The sequence below is a fragment of the Lithobates pipiens genome, unplaced genomic scaffold, assembly GCF_037356315.1.
Source record: "Lithobates pipiens isolate NorthernLeopardFrog02 unplaced genomic scaffold, aLitPip1_a1.2 Scaffold_3, whole genome shotgun sequence".
Classification (NCBI taxonomy): Eukaryota; Metazoa; Chordata; class Amphibia; order Anura; family Ranidae; genus Lithobates; species Lithobates pipiens.
This window is the reverse complement of record NW_027507790.1, coordinates 205,531,420-205,550,201: the sequence shown is the minus strand read 5'-3', so window position 1 is coordinate 205,550,201 and position 18,782 is coordinate 205,531,420. Positions and strand designations below refer to the sequence as shown.

At 43.2% G+C, this 18,782-nt stretch overlaps 1 protein-coding gene across 1 annotated transcript in view; it reads left to right on the top strand.

The window, feature by feature from the left end:
* Nucleotides 1–13,861, top strand: part of LOC143940916 (granzyme A-like) — a 30,082-nt gene extending 16,221 nt beyond the window's left edge. Inside the window, exons 4-5 of the mRNA XM_077462737.1 lie at nucleotides 1,549–1,824; nucleotides 12,245–13,861. Of these exons, the coding sequence (XP_077318863.1) occupies nucleotides 1,549–1,824; nucleotides 12,245–12,403 (435 nt within the window). The 3' untranslated portion in view covers nucleotides 12,404–13,861. The remainder of the gene's footprint in view (nucleotides 1–1,548; nucleotides 1,825–12,244) is intronic.
* Nucleotides 13,862–18,782: the final 4,921 nt, after the last annotated feature.

The following is an 18,782-nucleotide window of genomic DNA, read 5'->3' as shown; positions in this document are numbered from 1 at the left end:
AATTTTAAGAGGGAATTTTCAGGAAAAAATGTCCACAGCCATCTGCACATTACACAGTCCCCTTTACATTACACAGACCATCTGCATATTACACAGATCCCCTGCACATTACACAGACCCCGTGCGCATTACACAGACCCCGTGCGCATTACACAGACCCCGTGCGCATTACACAGACCCCCTGCACATTACACAGCCCCCTTTACATTACACAGACCCCCTGCAAATTACACAAACCCCCTGCACATTACACAGACCCCCTACATATTGCACAGACCCCTGCACATTGCACAGACCCCCTGCACATTACACAGACCCCCTGCACATTACACAGACCCCCTGTACATTATGCAGCCCCCTTTCTCTACAAAGTACACAGCCCCCTGCACAATAAACAAATCCCCTGCACATTACACAGACCTCCTGCACATTACACAGACCCCTTTACATTGCACAGATCCCCTGCACATTACACAGACCCCCTGCACATTATGCAGCCCCCTTTCTCTACAAATTACACAGACCATCTGCACATTACACAGACCCCCTGCACATTACACAGCTCCCTTTACATTACACAGCCCCCTGCACAATACACAGATCTCCTGCACATTACACAAACCCCCTGCACATTATGCAGCCCCCTTTACATTACATATCGAGTCCGCAAGACCCGCGACCACACTCACGGCGGTTGCGACGGGCACACGCCCGCAAACCACTCCTTAAAGGGCAACGTACTGCCTGTACGTGCCCTTCTGCCGACGTATATCGGCATAAGCCAGTCGGCAAACAGTTAAAGAGCAACTCCAGTTTTGTTGAGAAAGAAACATTCCCCTCTGGGTGATCTATATACATTTCAAGCATGTTAACAAACTTTGTTGCAGAGTCCTACCTTTTGTTATTCTAAACAAAGAGCTGTTTTTTTTTTGTCTGTGTCCATGTGCAATATAATGGGAGTGGTTTTATAATGATCAATCAGCTGCTGCACTTGCAGGGCTCTAATAAGGAAAATGGCAGGGTCTGCATCCATTTAGATGTGATTTCTTATTGGGATTATCTTATCAAAAATTACTTTTTTGTTGCAGGAATTCCAAAAATCTAACTTGTATCTTATATTCGTATTGTAAGTGTACTGTCTGCCCTAACGCTGTAAAGCTCTGCACAAACTGTTGGTGCTATATAAATCCTGTATGATAATAATAATAATAATAATAATAATAATACAGACTTGTGCGAAAATCAGTAAACCAATCACACAAGCAGGAAATTACATATCTGGCGTGGCGTTCTGTACACGTTCTGTGTACAGAACACTTCCAGGTTGAGATATTGCATTTTACAGTAAACTACAGCTCTGCAAATTGAAAGGAAATTTCATTTTTAATAACATTCAGTATGACTTGTATTGCAATTGTATATGCTATATTATTATTTTTTTTATTTGCTATTTTTTCCATGACTGTGGAGTTACCCTTTACGCTATTTGATTGTGATGTATTTACAAAGATAGTTTAATGCTACAATTATTAATATCTATTTTTTCAGTTAAGAGAAAAAGCAAAACTTGGAAAATATGTGAATGTCTTGCCATTACCTAAAAATCAGAAATTTTTAAGACCTAGGAGTATTTGTGAAACAGCTGGATGGGGTTTTATATCAAATCGTGATAACAAAATGTCAGACAAATTAATGGAAGTCAATGTAACAGTCATGGGCAGACGAGCGTGTGCTCATATCTGGCAAATGAAAAAAGAAGGACGTACAAATATAACTCGCAATATGATCTGCACGCAAGAGGTAACCAGCAAGGGAACCTGCGGGGTGAGTTTTTTCTAATTGTTATACAATCTCTAGGAACATACAGGGGTAGGCTGCTGCTGCCATTGGTTGGGAATTTAGCTTGACAGCATACAGAGCTGTTTTGGATTTTCTGTATTTGTGTTATTTTTAGCCTATTAAATATTAATAATTATTATTTGTGAGTATCCAGTATAGCCTCAATTCACATTTTTACATTTCTCAAATGTTTAAAAATACCTGTTGCTCTTGTGTTGCCCGCACACAGGGCATAAAACGTGCTTTTTTCACATGAAAAAATACAGGGTAAAAAAACTGTACAAAGCTCGACAGTCAAAAAAGTACACGAGCTTCTTTGTTGTCCTTTTTGTAAATAGGGCAGTTCATTGAAATCAATAATCTGCCCTATATAAATGCTGAAAAAACTCGTGCAAACTTGTAAAAATGGGGCACGATAGTGCATGCATAAAACTGCATTAACATTTTGTGTTGCAAGAACACAGGTGTCCCCTCCACATTCCAATCATTTTTATGGACTAACATGCCTTGTGGTGTTGTGCACTGCAAGCAAAGGCACAAGCACATTTTCTTTGAGTTGTTGAGGTGCATTGCCAGCGCATTCATTTTGAAAGGGCTGGCTAAAGCAGCACATTTTAATGGGCAAAAAATGCTTTAATGCAACACACCTTAGAGATTAAGTGAAATACTAATGCCCCGTACACACGAGCGGACTTTTCGACATCCAAACTCCGACGGACTGAGTCCGGCGGACTATCCGATCGTGTGTGGGCTGCAACGGACTTTAGCGAAGCTAAAGTCTGACGGACTTTAGAAATGAAGCATGCTTTAAATTTTCCCAACGGAACTCCGCCGGACCCGGTCCCCTTTGAAAAATCCGCTCGTGTGTGTGCTACTCCGACGGACTAAAACCGACGCTAGGGCAGCTATTGGCTACTGTCTATGAACTTCCTACGTCGAATCCAGTCGTACGTCATCACGTTCGACTCCGTCGGAGTTTGGTGTGATGGTGTGTGGTCAAGTCCGTTCGGTCAAAAAGTCCGCCAGAACTCCGTCGGAACTCCAGCGGAACTCCGGCGGAACTCCTTTGGAGGTCTGTCAGACTTAATTCCTCTCGTGTGTACGGGGCATTAGCATCTGGGTTGCAGTAGGGTCCTGTTGATATATCAGTATTAAAATATTAACATTTATGGTGCAATATATATTATTTATATATTTAATTCAAATAGATGAATGTAGTGCTCACTCCCACAGGAGCCCACAGTTTAGGGTCCCCTTAGTTGCACCCACAGCCAAGAACACACTCACAGTCACTCCTTTGGCTCAACGAACAGTCTAGGGGTATGCTTTTCTAATGCTTTATTGCAGAACTTGAACTTGGATAGGTTCAAGGTAACTGTGGCATGCTCTATTAACTTTAACAGCAACTTAAAGACAATAATCTTCCTCCTAGAAATCTAAAAAACATGTCCTTGCACAAGCAAATATAGGACTGAGCTATACCAGGACACCATGAACAATGTCCCCTTTGACCCACGCTGACTCTAGCACAAGAGGGATCTTTCACTTGTATCGTCTGCACTCATTAATGTCCTTGCATAATTGGATGCCTCCTTCCAATATCTTCCAGACACCTCTCCAGTGATACTAGACCAAATCCCCAGATGACAGTCCCTCAGTCAGCTCCATTCACTTTTTTTGAATAACAAAATAAGACAACAGTAAAATTAGCCCATTTTTTTTTTTATATTGTGAAAGATAATGTTATGCCGAGTAAATTGATACCCAAAATGTCATGCACCCGCTCGTGGAATGGCGTCAAACTTTTACCCTCAAAAATTTCCATAAGCCTCATTTAAAAAATTCTACAGGTTGCATGTTTTGTGTTACAGAGGAGGTTTATGGCTAGAATTATACCGATCGTGGTGATACCTCATGTGTGGTTTGACTACCGTTTTCACGTATGCATTTACTTCTGCGCGCAAGCTCATCGGGGCGGGGTGTTTTAAAAAAAAAAAAAAACATTTTTCTTATTTATTTTACTTGATTTTATTTATTTTTACACTGTTTAAAAAAAAAATGGATCACTTTTATTTCTATTACAAGGAATGTAAACATCCCTTGTAAAAGAAAAAAGCAAGACAGGTCCTCTTAAATATGAGATCTGGGGTCAAAAAGTCCTCAGACTTAAATGCAATAAAAAAAAAAAAATGTAATTTGAAAAAATTACATTGGAAAAAATGTTCCTTTAAGAGGTATGGGCGGAAGGGACATTTTGACGTTGCTTCTGCCCTCCTATGGTATAGAGACAAGTGGGGGCCATCTTAGCCTCACTCGCCTCCATACCCAGCATAGAAAAGGACCCGATCACCTCCGCTGCTCCGGTAAGGGGGGGGGGGGGTGGCACCTCTCCCGCCACCAATAACGGTGATTTTACAGCAAACCCACCGCAGAGACCACCATTATCGTACACACAACCGGCGCCTGAAGAGATGGATATCTCGGTTGTGGCAGCAGCTGCTGCCGTTGCTGAGATATCCCTCTTCAAAAAATGGACGTACATCATTGTGCGCCGGTCGTAAAGTGGTTAAGCAATAGTTACAGCGGATAAAATAAGTATTGAGCACGTCACCATTTTTCTAGGTAAATATATTTCTAAAGGTGCTATTGACATGAAATTGTCACCACATCTTGGTAACAACCCATGCAATCCATACATACAAAGACACCAAAACAAATAAGTTCAGAAATTAAGTTACTGTATCTGCAAGAAAATTTTAATGCTTCCCCATTCTATGCAAAGTTAAACTGTAAAAAGGGATTTTCTTTCCGATCCATACTAGGGTAACACAAAGGAGACCTTTACCTGTAAGTTAGGTGTGACATTAAAATGTGAGTGTCCTCTGCCTACCGTATAACTGCCATGCTCACCTAACCCTAATTCGTCCATCAACCCGCAATAAACTATGATATTTCCTACCCTTACCTGTTTTGAATGTTATACCCATTAGCAAATTCATCATATTAAATAGTCCCTGGGTTATAATTTTGTCTTGGACAACAGAGCAATATTTCCACCCTGATGCAGTAATGAGAACTGTGCATATTTCTAGGTTTCCTGTAAAGATGTGGTTTGCATCTGATTTCTGGTGAAGTCCAAACCTTACTAACCTTCAAGTTTTCTGTAAATCTCACTCAGACCAACCATTTCCTGCCGATATCATATCTTGACACGACATGTGCTCTGAAGTTTACACTTCTAAAATAAACTTGCTAAGCATGTCACTTAGTCGGATGGCAGAAAATGTGGGGTCCCTAAAACCTCATCAGACAGCACAACATGTCATATTAGCATTTACACAGAAAATCTATAGAGTACATTTTGCCCATCCGTATCAGAATGTGGGCTGCCACAAATAAAAAACTTAACAGCTTCAGCATAAGGTTTCCTGAGTGAGTAATAAAAGAGCACTTGTTCAATTTTTAGTTGCCATTCTCAGGTTTAGAAAAAAATAGTTTTTTGCTCTGTAATAGTGTGCTCTTGGGCTATAGTTTCTCTAACTGGAACTGGTAGGCAGAAAGCATTTCAGCTAGCAATAAAAAAAAACTGAATGGAACCGGGTTCAGCTCAAGGTGGGTTTGGCAAATGTTACTCTAGAATAACCCTCTCCCACCAGCCGTATAGTAAAATGATGGTGGGAGGGATTGCCTCTCATTCTGGGATGACTTCATATAACGTCTCCCCAGGGTCACTGCTCCCACGGGAGGGGGGGGGGACACGGTGGGTACGCCACGTCCCTGGGACATGGCGCAACCCTGATCTCGGTAAAGAGCTGATGATGCAGTTCTTTACCCATGTGATCGGCTGTGTCCAATAACACGGACGCGGGGGTGACCTGTACAGGTAGTGCCCTGATTATCTGGCTGCATGTTTACCATGGTGACAGCCAGCAACAAGCCGGGACACCAGCATGGGAGATGATGTTTGAAGGAAAGACTAAGTGTGGATGACAGTTTGGAGTGTGCCCTCCAAGTCCATTATTCACCTCTTGCATCGTATGATTACATGCCTGTTTCCATATTATTCTGGTAAGCAGATTGAGAGCACGTGGGTGTGGTGTGCCTTTAATATGCATATTGAAACTTGGTGGAGGATCTACATCATCTCTATTTTTATGGACAATCATGTTTAATATTTCATTTATTTTTATTTTTCACATGGACAATCACATTTAATTTTTGATTTATTTGAGCGTTGCACTTTAGACTTTTTGCCCTGACTATCATTGAAGCCCCAGCAGTGATGCCAGTCAGTTACCAATTGTGATGCCAATCTGTACCCATTAATGGAACCAATCTGTGCACATCAGTGATGCAAATTTGTGCCCATCAGTGCTGCCTTTCAGTGCTTGCTCATCAGTGCCACCCATCTGTAACCATCAATGACGCCCTTAAGTGTCTATCAGTGCGCATCAATGTGCCCTTCAGTGCCATCTCATCAGTGCCCATAAGTGCCACCCCATCAGTGCCACCTCATCGGCGCACATCAGTGAAGGAGAAAAATATGGTTCTGACAGAAACTAAGAAAAAAAAATGTTTGCCCATTTTCCATTTTTTTAGGAAAAAAAAAACAGCTGTGACTAAATACCACCAAAAGAAAGCTCTATTTGTGTGAAAAAAATTGTACAAATGTAATTTGGGTACAGCGTTGCATGACCGCTCAATTGGCCTGAAAATTGGCCTGGGCAGGAAGAGGGTAAAAGTGCCCAGTATTGAGTATTGCTCCCTGCTGGTCCACGTGTCTCTACCTCAGCTCCCATGCCAGACCTTTTAATGGCTCTGATCCTCTGTTCACATCTATGCAGTTGACGTGGGTATCTATAGGGATGTCCACCCTGTCACTTATACATTATTTATTCCTATTATTCAGTTACAATATTATACCATATGGTTATGTTTCTTTATAGATCACCATTGTGTTTGCTCCTGAAGAGTTGGTATACCTCAATGAAACACGTCAGGCTTACATAGATGCATGATGTCCATACAGATTTTATGTCTTTTATTTTGTTTTACTGTAGACTTTCCAACCTCATTTAAAGTCCTGCTGATCACTTTTCCTTTTCTTTGTCTAAAATTTGGGATGGAGGCCAATTACTTTTGGTGCTTTGGACCACATCATTCTTTATCCATGACTCAATTGGCCCGAAAATTGGCCTGGGCAGGAAGAGGGTAAAAGTGCCCAGTATTGAAGCGGTTAAGTGCCAAATCCAAACCATACTGAAGCCAATAGGAGCAGAAAGGTCATTTAGACTAGGCTAATAGACAAAACAATTATATAAAGGGCTGGGCACTGGTCTTCAGAACTTGTACCAAAGCAAAATATTTTTCTTAAATTGCATTAGGTGATGAGCAGCAATTTTAATTATACTGAAACATTAAAAATGCATAATTTCTCTAAATAACATTCCTGGGGGATGCCCTGAACTGATTGTTGGGAAGCTACTGAGAGATCAAACAAAAGTAGAAATCTTAGCAGAAGAGTACCTGAAGAAATGATTGACCAGTTTAAAAGCCATTGAGAAAATAGGGAGCAATACAGAAAAAATCCTGCTATAAGGAAAGGTACCAGAAATACACTTTAAAGCAGGACAAATACCACCACTAGAGGAAAAACTGTTATCTGAAATCATAATGGACCTCAACAAAAAATATGAAGTACAACCCAGCAAACACCACAAGGAAAAACAGATGAAGGAAAAACTTAGACCAATAGAAAAAGTGCTCATCAAAAAACAGAAATGTTTGTAAGGTAAACGCTAAAGCCGGGGATACATAATTCTTGATCTCAGGGCAAAAATGGCAGACAAAGATAGGGGTTTAGTTACTAAAGGCAAATCCATTTTGCATTACAAGTGCACTTGGAAGTGTAGTCGCTGTAGATCTGAGGGGGACGTGCAATGAAAATAAAAAAGCTGAATTTTTGCTTGTACATGATTGGATGATAAAATCAGCAGAGCTTCCCCTAATTTCAGATCTTCCCTTTAGCTCTACAGCGACTGCACTTCCAAGTGCACTTGTAGTGCAAAGTGGATTTGCCTTTAGTAAATCAACCCCACTGTGTGTTCATCCAAGATCAACCAGATCACAGTTGGGGGGTTGAAGCAGATTATGCTCTAAATTCTTAAATGCAGGGAATAGGAGAATGCCCCCAGGGATAGTACGGACAAGAGACCATGAACAGGATAGTCAGAAAATACAAAAAGTATAAAAATATATACATTTATTGGATATGTAACAATATGGACATCTAAAAGCATAAAGTGGAACCGAGATATCAATATAGAAATACAGTTTTCTCAATTCTGCAGTGTACAATGCATACTTGGACTTCAATTCAAAATAATTATTACTGTAAATAATGCAGAAAAAGCCCTACATGTTTCGGAAACCACAAAAAATATTTTTTCCTTTTTGTAGAATATCTACTTCCTTCTTCTGGGGTTGGATAAGAGCTTGCTGATATATTTCTATCAAGAGAAGTATATATGTATAAATAAACAATCAATACTTAAACAGTAATATACCATGTAACAATTGTTTTCAGAAAGGCAGATACATGTAATGTTGATACAAATAAATACTCACAAATCACATATTCCTTTTTAAAAAAACAGATGATACATGGCATCATTGCAAACGGATGGTGTCCCACTTCCAAAAATCCACTAGGTTGTATAGCAATCATGGGGTAGGGGCATATAGAATACTGCCCTAATCACTAGGGTCGTGCTACTGACTAAAGTATATCAAGAATTTGGTATTAAATGGATCTGTATAGGAGGCCGGAACAATGTCCACTCCGGCAGGGAGGCAGAGCTCACAGGAACGACCATGAAAAAGGGGGGGGGGAGCGTGCATTGAAAGCACAGATCTAGAAAATAAACAAAAACAACAAAAAATGGTATATATACACATTGCATAAATATGTGCATATACTTATCTAATGAGGTGCTCAGAAATAGGCTGTGCAAGAATCATCTCCCAGCTTGAAAGCAGAAAAGTGATCGAGAGACTTCAAAAGTATATAACAAAAAGCTAGAATTTCAAACAAAAAGAGAGTGGTGGAGTATATAAAGTGTATATACAGGGCAGACAAACACACGGCTTGTCTCCTTTGGTATTGTTCCTCTTAAATTCATGCAGTTGAAATGACCACCTAGGCTGTGCAGCAATCATGTGCTGCACCTGTAAGAATTAAGTAGCTAGGGAGTGAAGATGGACAGAGGATGGCAGCCAATTGCAGCTCATAAAAGATAAAGGGTTTGTAAAGAGGGCATGTAAAGGGTCAGCAGGTGTAATAGGATAATGCACCAAATGTGCAGACATCTTGTCCGCACATTGGTGTCATATTGCCATTCATGTATTCCTACACAAGACCCTCCAACAGTGGCCCCTCGGCCGGCACAGCGTCTGGTGTCACCGTGTTGATAACGCGATGACATCAGACATCGACGTAGGCCGCTGACATGTCAAGTGGGCGGCACCTACTGGCAGATGGAGGAGAGAGGCCAGTGCGCATGTGCGGGATGTGAAACGTCCCTTCAATTGCACAGGTGTCATGCTCCACAGCAAGGGCAATATTCTATCTGCCTCTACCCCATGATTGCTATACAACCTAGTGGATTTTTGGAAGTGGGACACCATCCGTTTGCAATGATGCTGTGTATCATCTTGTTTTAAAAAGGAACATGTGATTTGTGAGTATTTATTTGTATCAACATTACATGTATCTGCCTTTCTGAAAACAATTGTTACATTTTATATTACTGTTTATATTACTATATTATTATATTACTGTTTAAGTATTGCTTGTTTATTTATACACATATACTTCTCTTGATAGAAATATATCAGCAAGCTCTTATCCAACCCCAGAAGAAGGAAGTAGATATTCTACAAAAAGGAAAAAATATTTTTTGTGGTTTCCGAAACATGTAGGGCTTTTTCTGCATTATTTACAGTAATAATTATTTTGAATTAAAGTCCAATTATGCATTGTACACTGCAGTATTGAGCAAACTGTATTTCTATATTGATATCTCAGTTCCACTTTACAGTGGTGTGAAAAAGTGTTTGCTCATTTCCTGTTCCTTTGCATGTTTGTCACACTTAAGTGTTTCGGAACATCAAACCAATTTAAACAATAGTCAAGGACAACACAAGTAAACACAAAATGCAATTTGTAAATGAAGGTGTTTATTATTAAAGGTGAAAAAAAATCCAAACCATCATGGCCCTGTGTGAAAAAGTGATTGCCCCCTAAACCTAATAACTGGTTGGGCCACCCTTAGCAGTAACAACTGCAACCAAGCGTTTGCGATAACGTGCAATGAGGCTTTTACAGCGTCCTGGAGGAATTTTGGCCCACTCATCTTTGCAGAATTGTCCTAATTCAGTTACATTAGAGGGTTTTCGAGCATGAACGGCCTTTTTAAGGTCATTTTAAGGTCATACCACAACATCTCAATAGGATTCAGGTCAGGACTTTGGCTAGGCCACTCCAAAGTCTTCATTTTGTTTTTCTTCAGCCATTCGGTGGTGGACTTGCTGGTGTGTTTAGGATCATTGTCCTGCTGCAGAACCCAAGTTCGTTTCAGCTTGAGTACACGAACAGATGGTCGGACATTCTCCTTCAGGATCTCTTGGTAGACAGCAGAATTCATAGTTCCTTTTATCACGGCAAGTCTTCCAGGTCCTGAAGCAGCAAAACAGCCCCAGACCATCACACTACCACCACCATATTTTACTGTTGGTATAATGTTCTTTTTATGAAATGCAGTGTTCCTTCTACGCCAGATATACTTGGACACACACCTTCCAAAGAGTTCCACTTTTGTCTCATCGGTCCACAGAATGTTGTCCCAAAAGTCTTGGGGATCATCAAGATGTGTTGTGGAGAAATTGAGACGAGCTTTGATGTTCTTTTTGCTCAGCAGTGGTTTTCTCCTTGGAACTCTGCCATGCAGGCCATTTTTGCCCAGTCTTTTCCTGATGGTGGAGGCATGAACGCTGACCTTAACTGAGGCAAGTGAGGCCTGCAGTTCCTTGGACGTTGTTGTGGGGTCTTTTGTGACCTCTTGGATGAGTCGTCGCTGCGCTCTTGGGGTAATTTTGGGCGGCCGGCCACTCCTGGGAAGGTTCACCACTGTTCCATGTCTTCGCCATTTGTGGATAATGGCTCTCACTGTGGTTCGCTGGATTCCCAAAGCTTTGGAAATGGCTTTATAACCCTTTCCAGACTGATAGATCTCAATTACTTTCTTTCTCAATTGTTCCTGAATTTCTTTGGGTCTCGGCATGATGTGTAGCTTTTAAGGATCTTCTGGTGGACCTTACTGTGTCAAGCAGCTCCTATTTAAGTGATGCCTTGATTGTGAACAGGTGTGGCAATAATCAGGCCTGGGTGTGGCTAGAGAAATTGAACTCAGGTGTGGACAACCACAGTTATAGTATGTTTTAACAAGGGGGGCAATCACTTTTTCACACAGGGCCATGATGGTTTGGATTTTTTTTCACCTTCAATAATAAACACCTTCATTTACAAATTGCATTTTGTGTTTACTTGTGTTGTCCTTGACTATTGTTTAAATTGGTTTGATGTTCCGAAACACTTAAGTGTGCAAAGGAACAGGAAATGAGGAAGGGGGCAAACACTTTTTCACGCCACTGTATGCTTTTAGATGTCCATATTGTTACATATCCAATAAATTTATATATTTTTATACTTTTTGTATTTTTCTGACTATCCTGTTCATGGTCTCTTGTCCGTACTATCCCTTTGGGGCATTCTCTGATTTCCAATATTTTTCTGGGACGTGGCGAGGACCTTCATGATCAACTTCTAGATAGTTTCTTCAATATTATTGTTCATAATTCTTAAATGCAGGGGAAAAAAAGATACAAATTAGAACAGGCCTACTAAAAGCAATCTAAACGGAAAGAGGAAAGGGAACCATCATTGTAATACAAAGAAGGGTGGAGGACCAAGTCCATTGTAAAGAAAGGATAGAGATAGGGAAGGATAAGTATGGATGCAGCATGAGAGGCAGAAATTGCTTTTCTGTAGTGTAACCTGTGAAGATCTGTGTATTTGTCGTTATTTCGTCAACTGGAGAAGAATTTAAGTTTGCTTCTAGTTTGCAGTATCTTCTTACTGAATCCTAAAATCGGTTACAATTCTACAGCTATACTTTATTTCACTTTCAGCAAATGGCAGACTTTTGACGAATAGGACATTCATAATTTTTAATGACTGATCCTTTTGTTTTGTTTTGCCTTCTTTATAGAATTCCCAATGGTTTATACTCTTCTCCTCTGAATTCCTTTTTGAAGTTTATGCAATGTTTTAAATAATGTTTTTCAGGGAGATTCTGGTGGACCATTAGTCTGCAATGGAACAGTCAGAGGAGTAACATCTTTTGGTGCAGCTGAATGTGGTGTTCCTGGAGATGCAAGTGTGTACAGTTATCTCAACAGGGAAATCAAATCCTGGATAAAGAAAAAACTTCGGGGTGGCCCTTAAATTACCTGCGACTGCATGCATGCCCTATGACTACATGCTATACATTTATATGCCTTCAGGTTTTATGTTTTCTTCTATTTTACTCATCAACTTCCTCAACATATTCAAATGCAGTATTCCTTGTCTTTATTACTTATTTGATAAGATTTGAAAAAAAAATGTAAGATAAATATGATAAATAATATTCCATTTTTTAATTATTCTATAAAATGAATACATTTTTAGAGCAATGTGAATTCAGAAAGTGAAGATTTGCTCACTTAGACCCCTTTCACACTGAGGCAGTTTTCTGGCCTTTTTTTCCGCTAGAAATAGTGCCTGTAAAGCACCTGAAAACTACCTCCCATTCAGTGCAATGGGTGCTTTCACAATCACGTGGTGCGTTTGCTGTAAACAGCTCTCAAACCCCCCCCCCCCCCCCCCCCCGCGCCCATTGCAATGAATAGGCACGCTTCCGAAGTGGGTGAGAAGTGCTTCAGAAGCACTGCAACATGGGAGTTTTTAACTCTTTTTTTGGGGTTAAAAGTGGTGCTAAAGCGAGCGGTGCTTTAACTTGAACACGGCCCCAGTGTGAAAGGAGTCTTAGTTAACAGTTAGAAAGGTAATTGTAAACCCCTTTCCCTCATTTTTCATATTACCTTTTTATTGCAGGTAAACTCCACTATAGTTGGTTGATATACTGTAATATTATGCTGATATTAGGCCCCAAATCAGCGGTAGATTAAAGCGGTAGTAAACCCGCTATTTTTTTTTTTTTTTTAACACCTGCAAAGCAAAAGGCATAATGAGCTAGTATGCACAGCATACTAGCTCATTATGAAATACTTACCTTAGAACGAGGCCCCGACATCTGGCACGATCCACGCCGAGGGAGCTGACATGCTCCCTCGGCGTTTCTTCCGGGTATCGCGGCTCCGGCGCTGTGAGTGGCCGGAGCCGCGATATCGTCACTCCCGCGCATGCGCGCGGGAGATTTCATTCCGGCCGGCCGGACACTGCCGGATTTTCAGGCCGAGAATCCCCTCGTGCGCATGCGCCGCTGCAGTCAGCGGCGCATACCGAGGGGAATATCTCCTAAACCGTAAAGGTTTAGGAGATATTTTTTTTACCTACAGGTAAGCCTTATTATAGGCTTTCCTGTAGGTAAAAGTTAAAAAAAAGAGTATACAACCACTTTAACCATAATGTTTCACTATTAAAAAGAGCACCAAATATACTGGCGACTCTGCATACATATATATATGTAGATTCTTGTTTAGATAGATAATTATTAATTTACTGCATTGATCTGTCTTAATGTAATTCTTAACTAAACAATTATTTCATGTCACATGCGACTAGAGATATACTTTTCTGTAATAAGATTATGTTAATGTTACGAAGTAAAATTTTTCTCTTTACTCATTACATTCACTATTTTCTGATAATCTTTAATAAAATACTTGAACAAGAGAAAGGTAATTGTATATAATAAATACCCAGAAAAAAATTACCCTTTTTTTTTGTTTTTATTTAATTGAAAAACAGCTATGAACTTTTCATGCCTTGAGCCTGTTATGCGTACCACCTAATGGCAGAAGTTGAGAATTAGTGATGGACAAACTTCCGACGGGATGTTTCGTGAACGGCGAGCCGCGAACGCGGCCAAAAGTTTGCGAACCGCAAAGTTCACGGCGGGCCCCATTGACTTTAATGGCAGGAGAACCTTAAAAACCTTCAGGTCATATTTTCAGCCACAAAATACTTACTAGCTGTGCACACATAGTCCCACAACATGGACACTGACTTAACAAAAGTATTAAGTGAATCTGGGATCGACAACGACAAGCATTCTTTTTTTATCTGTTAAATTTTGACAATTCAGGAGCACATGAAGGCCATGGAGGAGAGGAAAGGTCAGGGCAGGCTATGAAGGGGGTGCAGGAGATGATCACCATCACCGTGATAGGGAGCACTGACACCAGCACCGAGATAGAGAGCACTGACACCACACCAGCACCGTGATAGAGAGCACTGAGACCACACCAGCACCGTGATAGAGAGCACTGACACCAGCACTGTGATAGAGAGCACTGACACCAACACCGAGATAGAGAGCACTGACACCACACCAGCACCGTGATAGAGAGCACTGACACCAGCACCATAATAGAGAGCACTGACAACAGCACTGTGATAGAGAGCACTGACACTAGCACCGTGATAGAGAGCACTAACACTAGCACCGTGATAGAGAGCACTAACACCAGCACTGAGATAGAGAGCACTGACACCACACCAGCACCGTGATAGAGAGCACTGACACCAGCACCGAGATAGAGAGCACTGACACCACACCAGCACCGTGATAGAGAGCACTGAGACCACACCAGCACCGTGATAGAGAGCACTGACACCAGCACCATGATAGAGAGCACTGACACCAGCACCGTGATAGAGAGCACTGACACCAGCACCGTGATAGAGAGCACTGACACCAGCACCATGATAGAGAGCACTGACACCAGCACCATGATAGAGAGCACTGACACTAGCACCGTGATAGAGAGCACTGACACCATCACCGAGATAGAGAGCACTGACACCACACCAGCACAGTGATAGAGAGCACTGAGACCAGCACCGAGATAGAGAGCACTGACACCACACCAGCACCATGATAGAGAGCACTGACACCAGCACCGTGATAGAGAGCACTGACACCAGCACCATGATAGAGAGCACTGAGACCACACCAGCACCGAGATAGAGAGCACTGAGACCACACCAGCACCGAGATAGAGAGCACTGAGACCACACCAGCACCGTGATAGAGAGCACTGAGACCACACCAGCACCGTGATAGAGAGCACTGACACCACACCAGCACCGTGATAGAGAGCACTGACACCAGCACCAAGATAGAGAGCACTGACACCACACCAGCACCGTGATAAAGAGCAGTGACACCAGCACCGAATTAGAGAGCACTGACACCACACCAGCACCATGATAGAGAGCACTGAGACCAGCACCGAGATAGAGAGCACTGACACCACACCAGCACCGTGATAGAGAGCACAGACACCAGCACCGTGATAGAGAGCACTGAGACCACACCATCACCAAGATAGAGAGCACTGAGACCACACCAGCACCGTGATAGAGAGCACTGAGACCACACCAGCATCAAGATAGAGAGCACTGACACCAGCACCTTGATAGAGAGCACTGACACCAGCACCGTGATAGAGAGCACTGACACCACACCAGCACCGAGATAGAGAGAGAGCACTGACACCAGCACCGAGATAGAGAGCACTGACAGCAGCACTGATACCAGCAACTCGCTGCAGGACCCAAAAATATGACACCGCTCAACCTGTTCAAACAGGAGGGTACAGGCATATAGTACGGTGTGCTTTTTTTGTACAAGGAAGTGAGCCAAAGGTAGAAAAAAGGTCAGTGTGCCCGATTAAATAAATTGTTTATAGAGTTATGCATATACATGGTCTACTGGTCACGTGTTGAATTCCTCTGAGATCCATGCCTCATTCATTTTTATAAATGTCAGGTAGTCAACACTGTTGTGAGGTAGGCTAGTGCGCTTATCGGTCATGATCCCCCTGCTGCGCGGAACATCCTTTCGGACAGGACACTGGACGAGGGGCAAGCCAACAGTTCCTGTACAATATACTGTACACCTATACCAGTTCTTAAAAGGACCTTTGTGGACCTAGTAGCTAGTGATTTGCAGACTGTCCCTCAGTCCCTACACTGATAAAAGACAGCTGCAGAATCGGGCAGCAATCAGCAGCACAGCAGTCAGCAGCAGTGCACAACAACCCTATATATTGTACACCTATACTAGTCCTTAAAAGGACCTTTGTGAACCTAGTAGCTAGTGATTTGCAGACTGTCCCTCAGTCCCTACACTGACAAAAGACAGCTGCAGAATCGGTCAGCAGTGTACTCAGCAATCACCAGCACAGCAGTCAGCAGCAGTGCACCAGCATCCTATATACTGTACACCTATACCAGTCCTTAAAAGGACCTTTGTGGACCTAATAGTAATAGCTAGTGATTAAACTGACTGTCCCTGCTCCACACAGCGCCCTGTCCCTACACTGAGAAAAGACAGCTGCAGAATCAGTCAGCAGTGCACTCAGCAATCACCAGCAGAGCAGTGCACCAGAACCCTATATACTGTACACCTATACCAGTCCTTAAAAGGACTTTTGTGGACCTAATAGCTAGTGATTTGTGTCACTACAGTCTGTCCCTGCTCCACACAGCAACCTTTCCCTACACTGACAAAAGACAGAATGTAAATTGGCCGCAAGTTCAGGTCTATTTATAAGGTAGGGGCAATGTCCAATTGTCCATGTGCTGAAATGTCTCAATTGGCTGTCCTGTACCCCATGATGGATGTGTCATCATGGGTCAAAGTTCTTTCACAATGTAAACGCATATGTCCGCCAGGCGAACAGCGCCAGAAGTCTGCCGGTTTGGCGAATCGCGAACATGCAAAATTTGCCGCGAACCGACCGCTGGGCGAACTGCAAGGCCATCTCTATTGAAAATGAAGGACACCCTGGAAATAAAGAACATGGATGTGAGCATCATGCAGTGGCAAGTATTGGGTGTGGCTAAACTGCATCGAATATAGGCTTTGGCCTAAGGGGAGTCGGTTAAATAGTGTTTGAATCTACTCACAGTATACATTGCAGACATATTCCACAGTGCTGGTACCCCCAAAATAATTCTGAATTCAGGGGCGGACTGACAACTCATGGGGCCCTCGGACAATAGAAGATCATGGGGCCCCCTAGGTCCCCACACTCAAGCCACACCTGCACAGGGAGACACGGAAGGGAGGGAGAGCACACAGGGGGACACTGGGGGGGAGCACAATGGGGAATACTGGTGGGGGGAGAACACACAAATACAGGGGGACACTGGAGGCAGAGCGCACACACAGGGGAACACTGGAGGGAGAATACACACACAGGGGGACACTGGAGGGAGAACACACAGGGGGACACTGGAGGGACCTCACACACACGGGGACACTGGAGGGATAATGCACACACACAGGGGGACACTGGAGGGAGAACACACACAGGGACACTGGAGGGAGAAAACACACACACAGGGGGACACTGGAGTGAGAACACACACACACTGGGACACTGGAGGGAGAACACACACACAGGGGGATACTGGAGAGAGAATGCACACACACAGGGGGACACTGGAGGGAGAACACACACACACAGGGACACTGGAGGGAGAACACACACAGGGGGACACTGGGGGGAGAACACACACACAGGGGGACACTGGGGGGAGAACACACACAGGGGGACACGGGAGGGAGAACACACACACATGGGGACACTGGAGGGAGAACACACACACACAGGGGGACATTGGAGGGAGAACACACACACACAGGGGGATACTGGAGGGAGAACACACACAGGGGGACACTTCTAGGGAGAACGCACACACAGGGGGATACTGGAGGGAGAACACAAACACTTAGAAGGACACTGTGGGGTGGGGGGACCAGGGGAGTATCATGGACCTTCCTGTGGTCATGTTGGGGCCCGGGGCCCATACATCTGTACTCCATCCCCCCAAAATATTCAAGAATAGTTGTCAGTAGGAGTTAAAAATGTCTCAGGCTGAGTAGTCAGTGGCTGGCAAAATGCCCTGGTGGTGTTTGAGTACACCCTACTCTGCCACTCTGCAGCTACTGTTGAGCATGAGATGACTTCACCTGACAGTGCACCCATAGAGCTGAACCTGGGTGAACCTACTAGTGAAACATGGCCTGGATATGCCAATTTCATCATGACTGGGTGATATGCCTATCTCAAGATCACAAGATTTTGTATGATATTTAGTGATGTCATGACAGTGCAGCTCACTTTTCTCCTGACTGGATAGGCAGCTGTACCTGAGGATTTGCATTGCATAGTGCTCTCTGCTTCTGCTTTATTCAATCTGTGGATGTGTACATTCTGTGGAGCTGCATTTCTCCTGTTGCTTCTTCAATACTACAACAGGAGTCATCAGATCGATAGTCATCAGCTTTGCTACATTTGGTAGCAAAGCCCCACCTGTCCCAAGTAGACAGAGCAGAGGCCCATGGTGCAGTGACTCGGCCCCCCTCCTGCTTTCTCTATACCCTGCCTCCTCCAAAACCCCCTCCCAGACTGAAGCTCCAATACAGGTGCTCTGTATTCACCGGATGGGTCAGGCTGGACAGCGCCTGCCACACTGACTCTTGGTTCCTACACTGGCCAGCAGGGGGCGGCGAGAGGCAGGAGAGGGGAGCTGGGGCAGTTTAGTCAGGGCTGGCAGGGGGAGGGGAGCTTCTGGTGGGGCACAG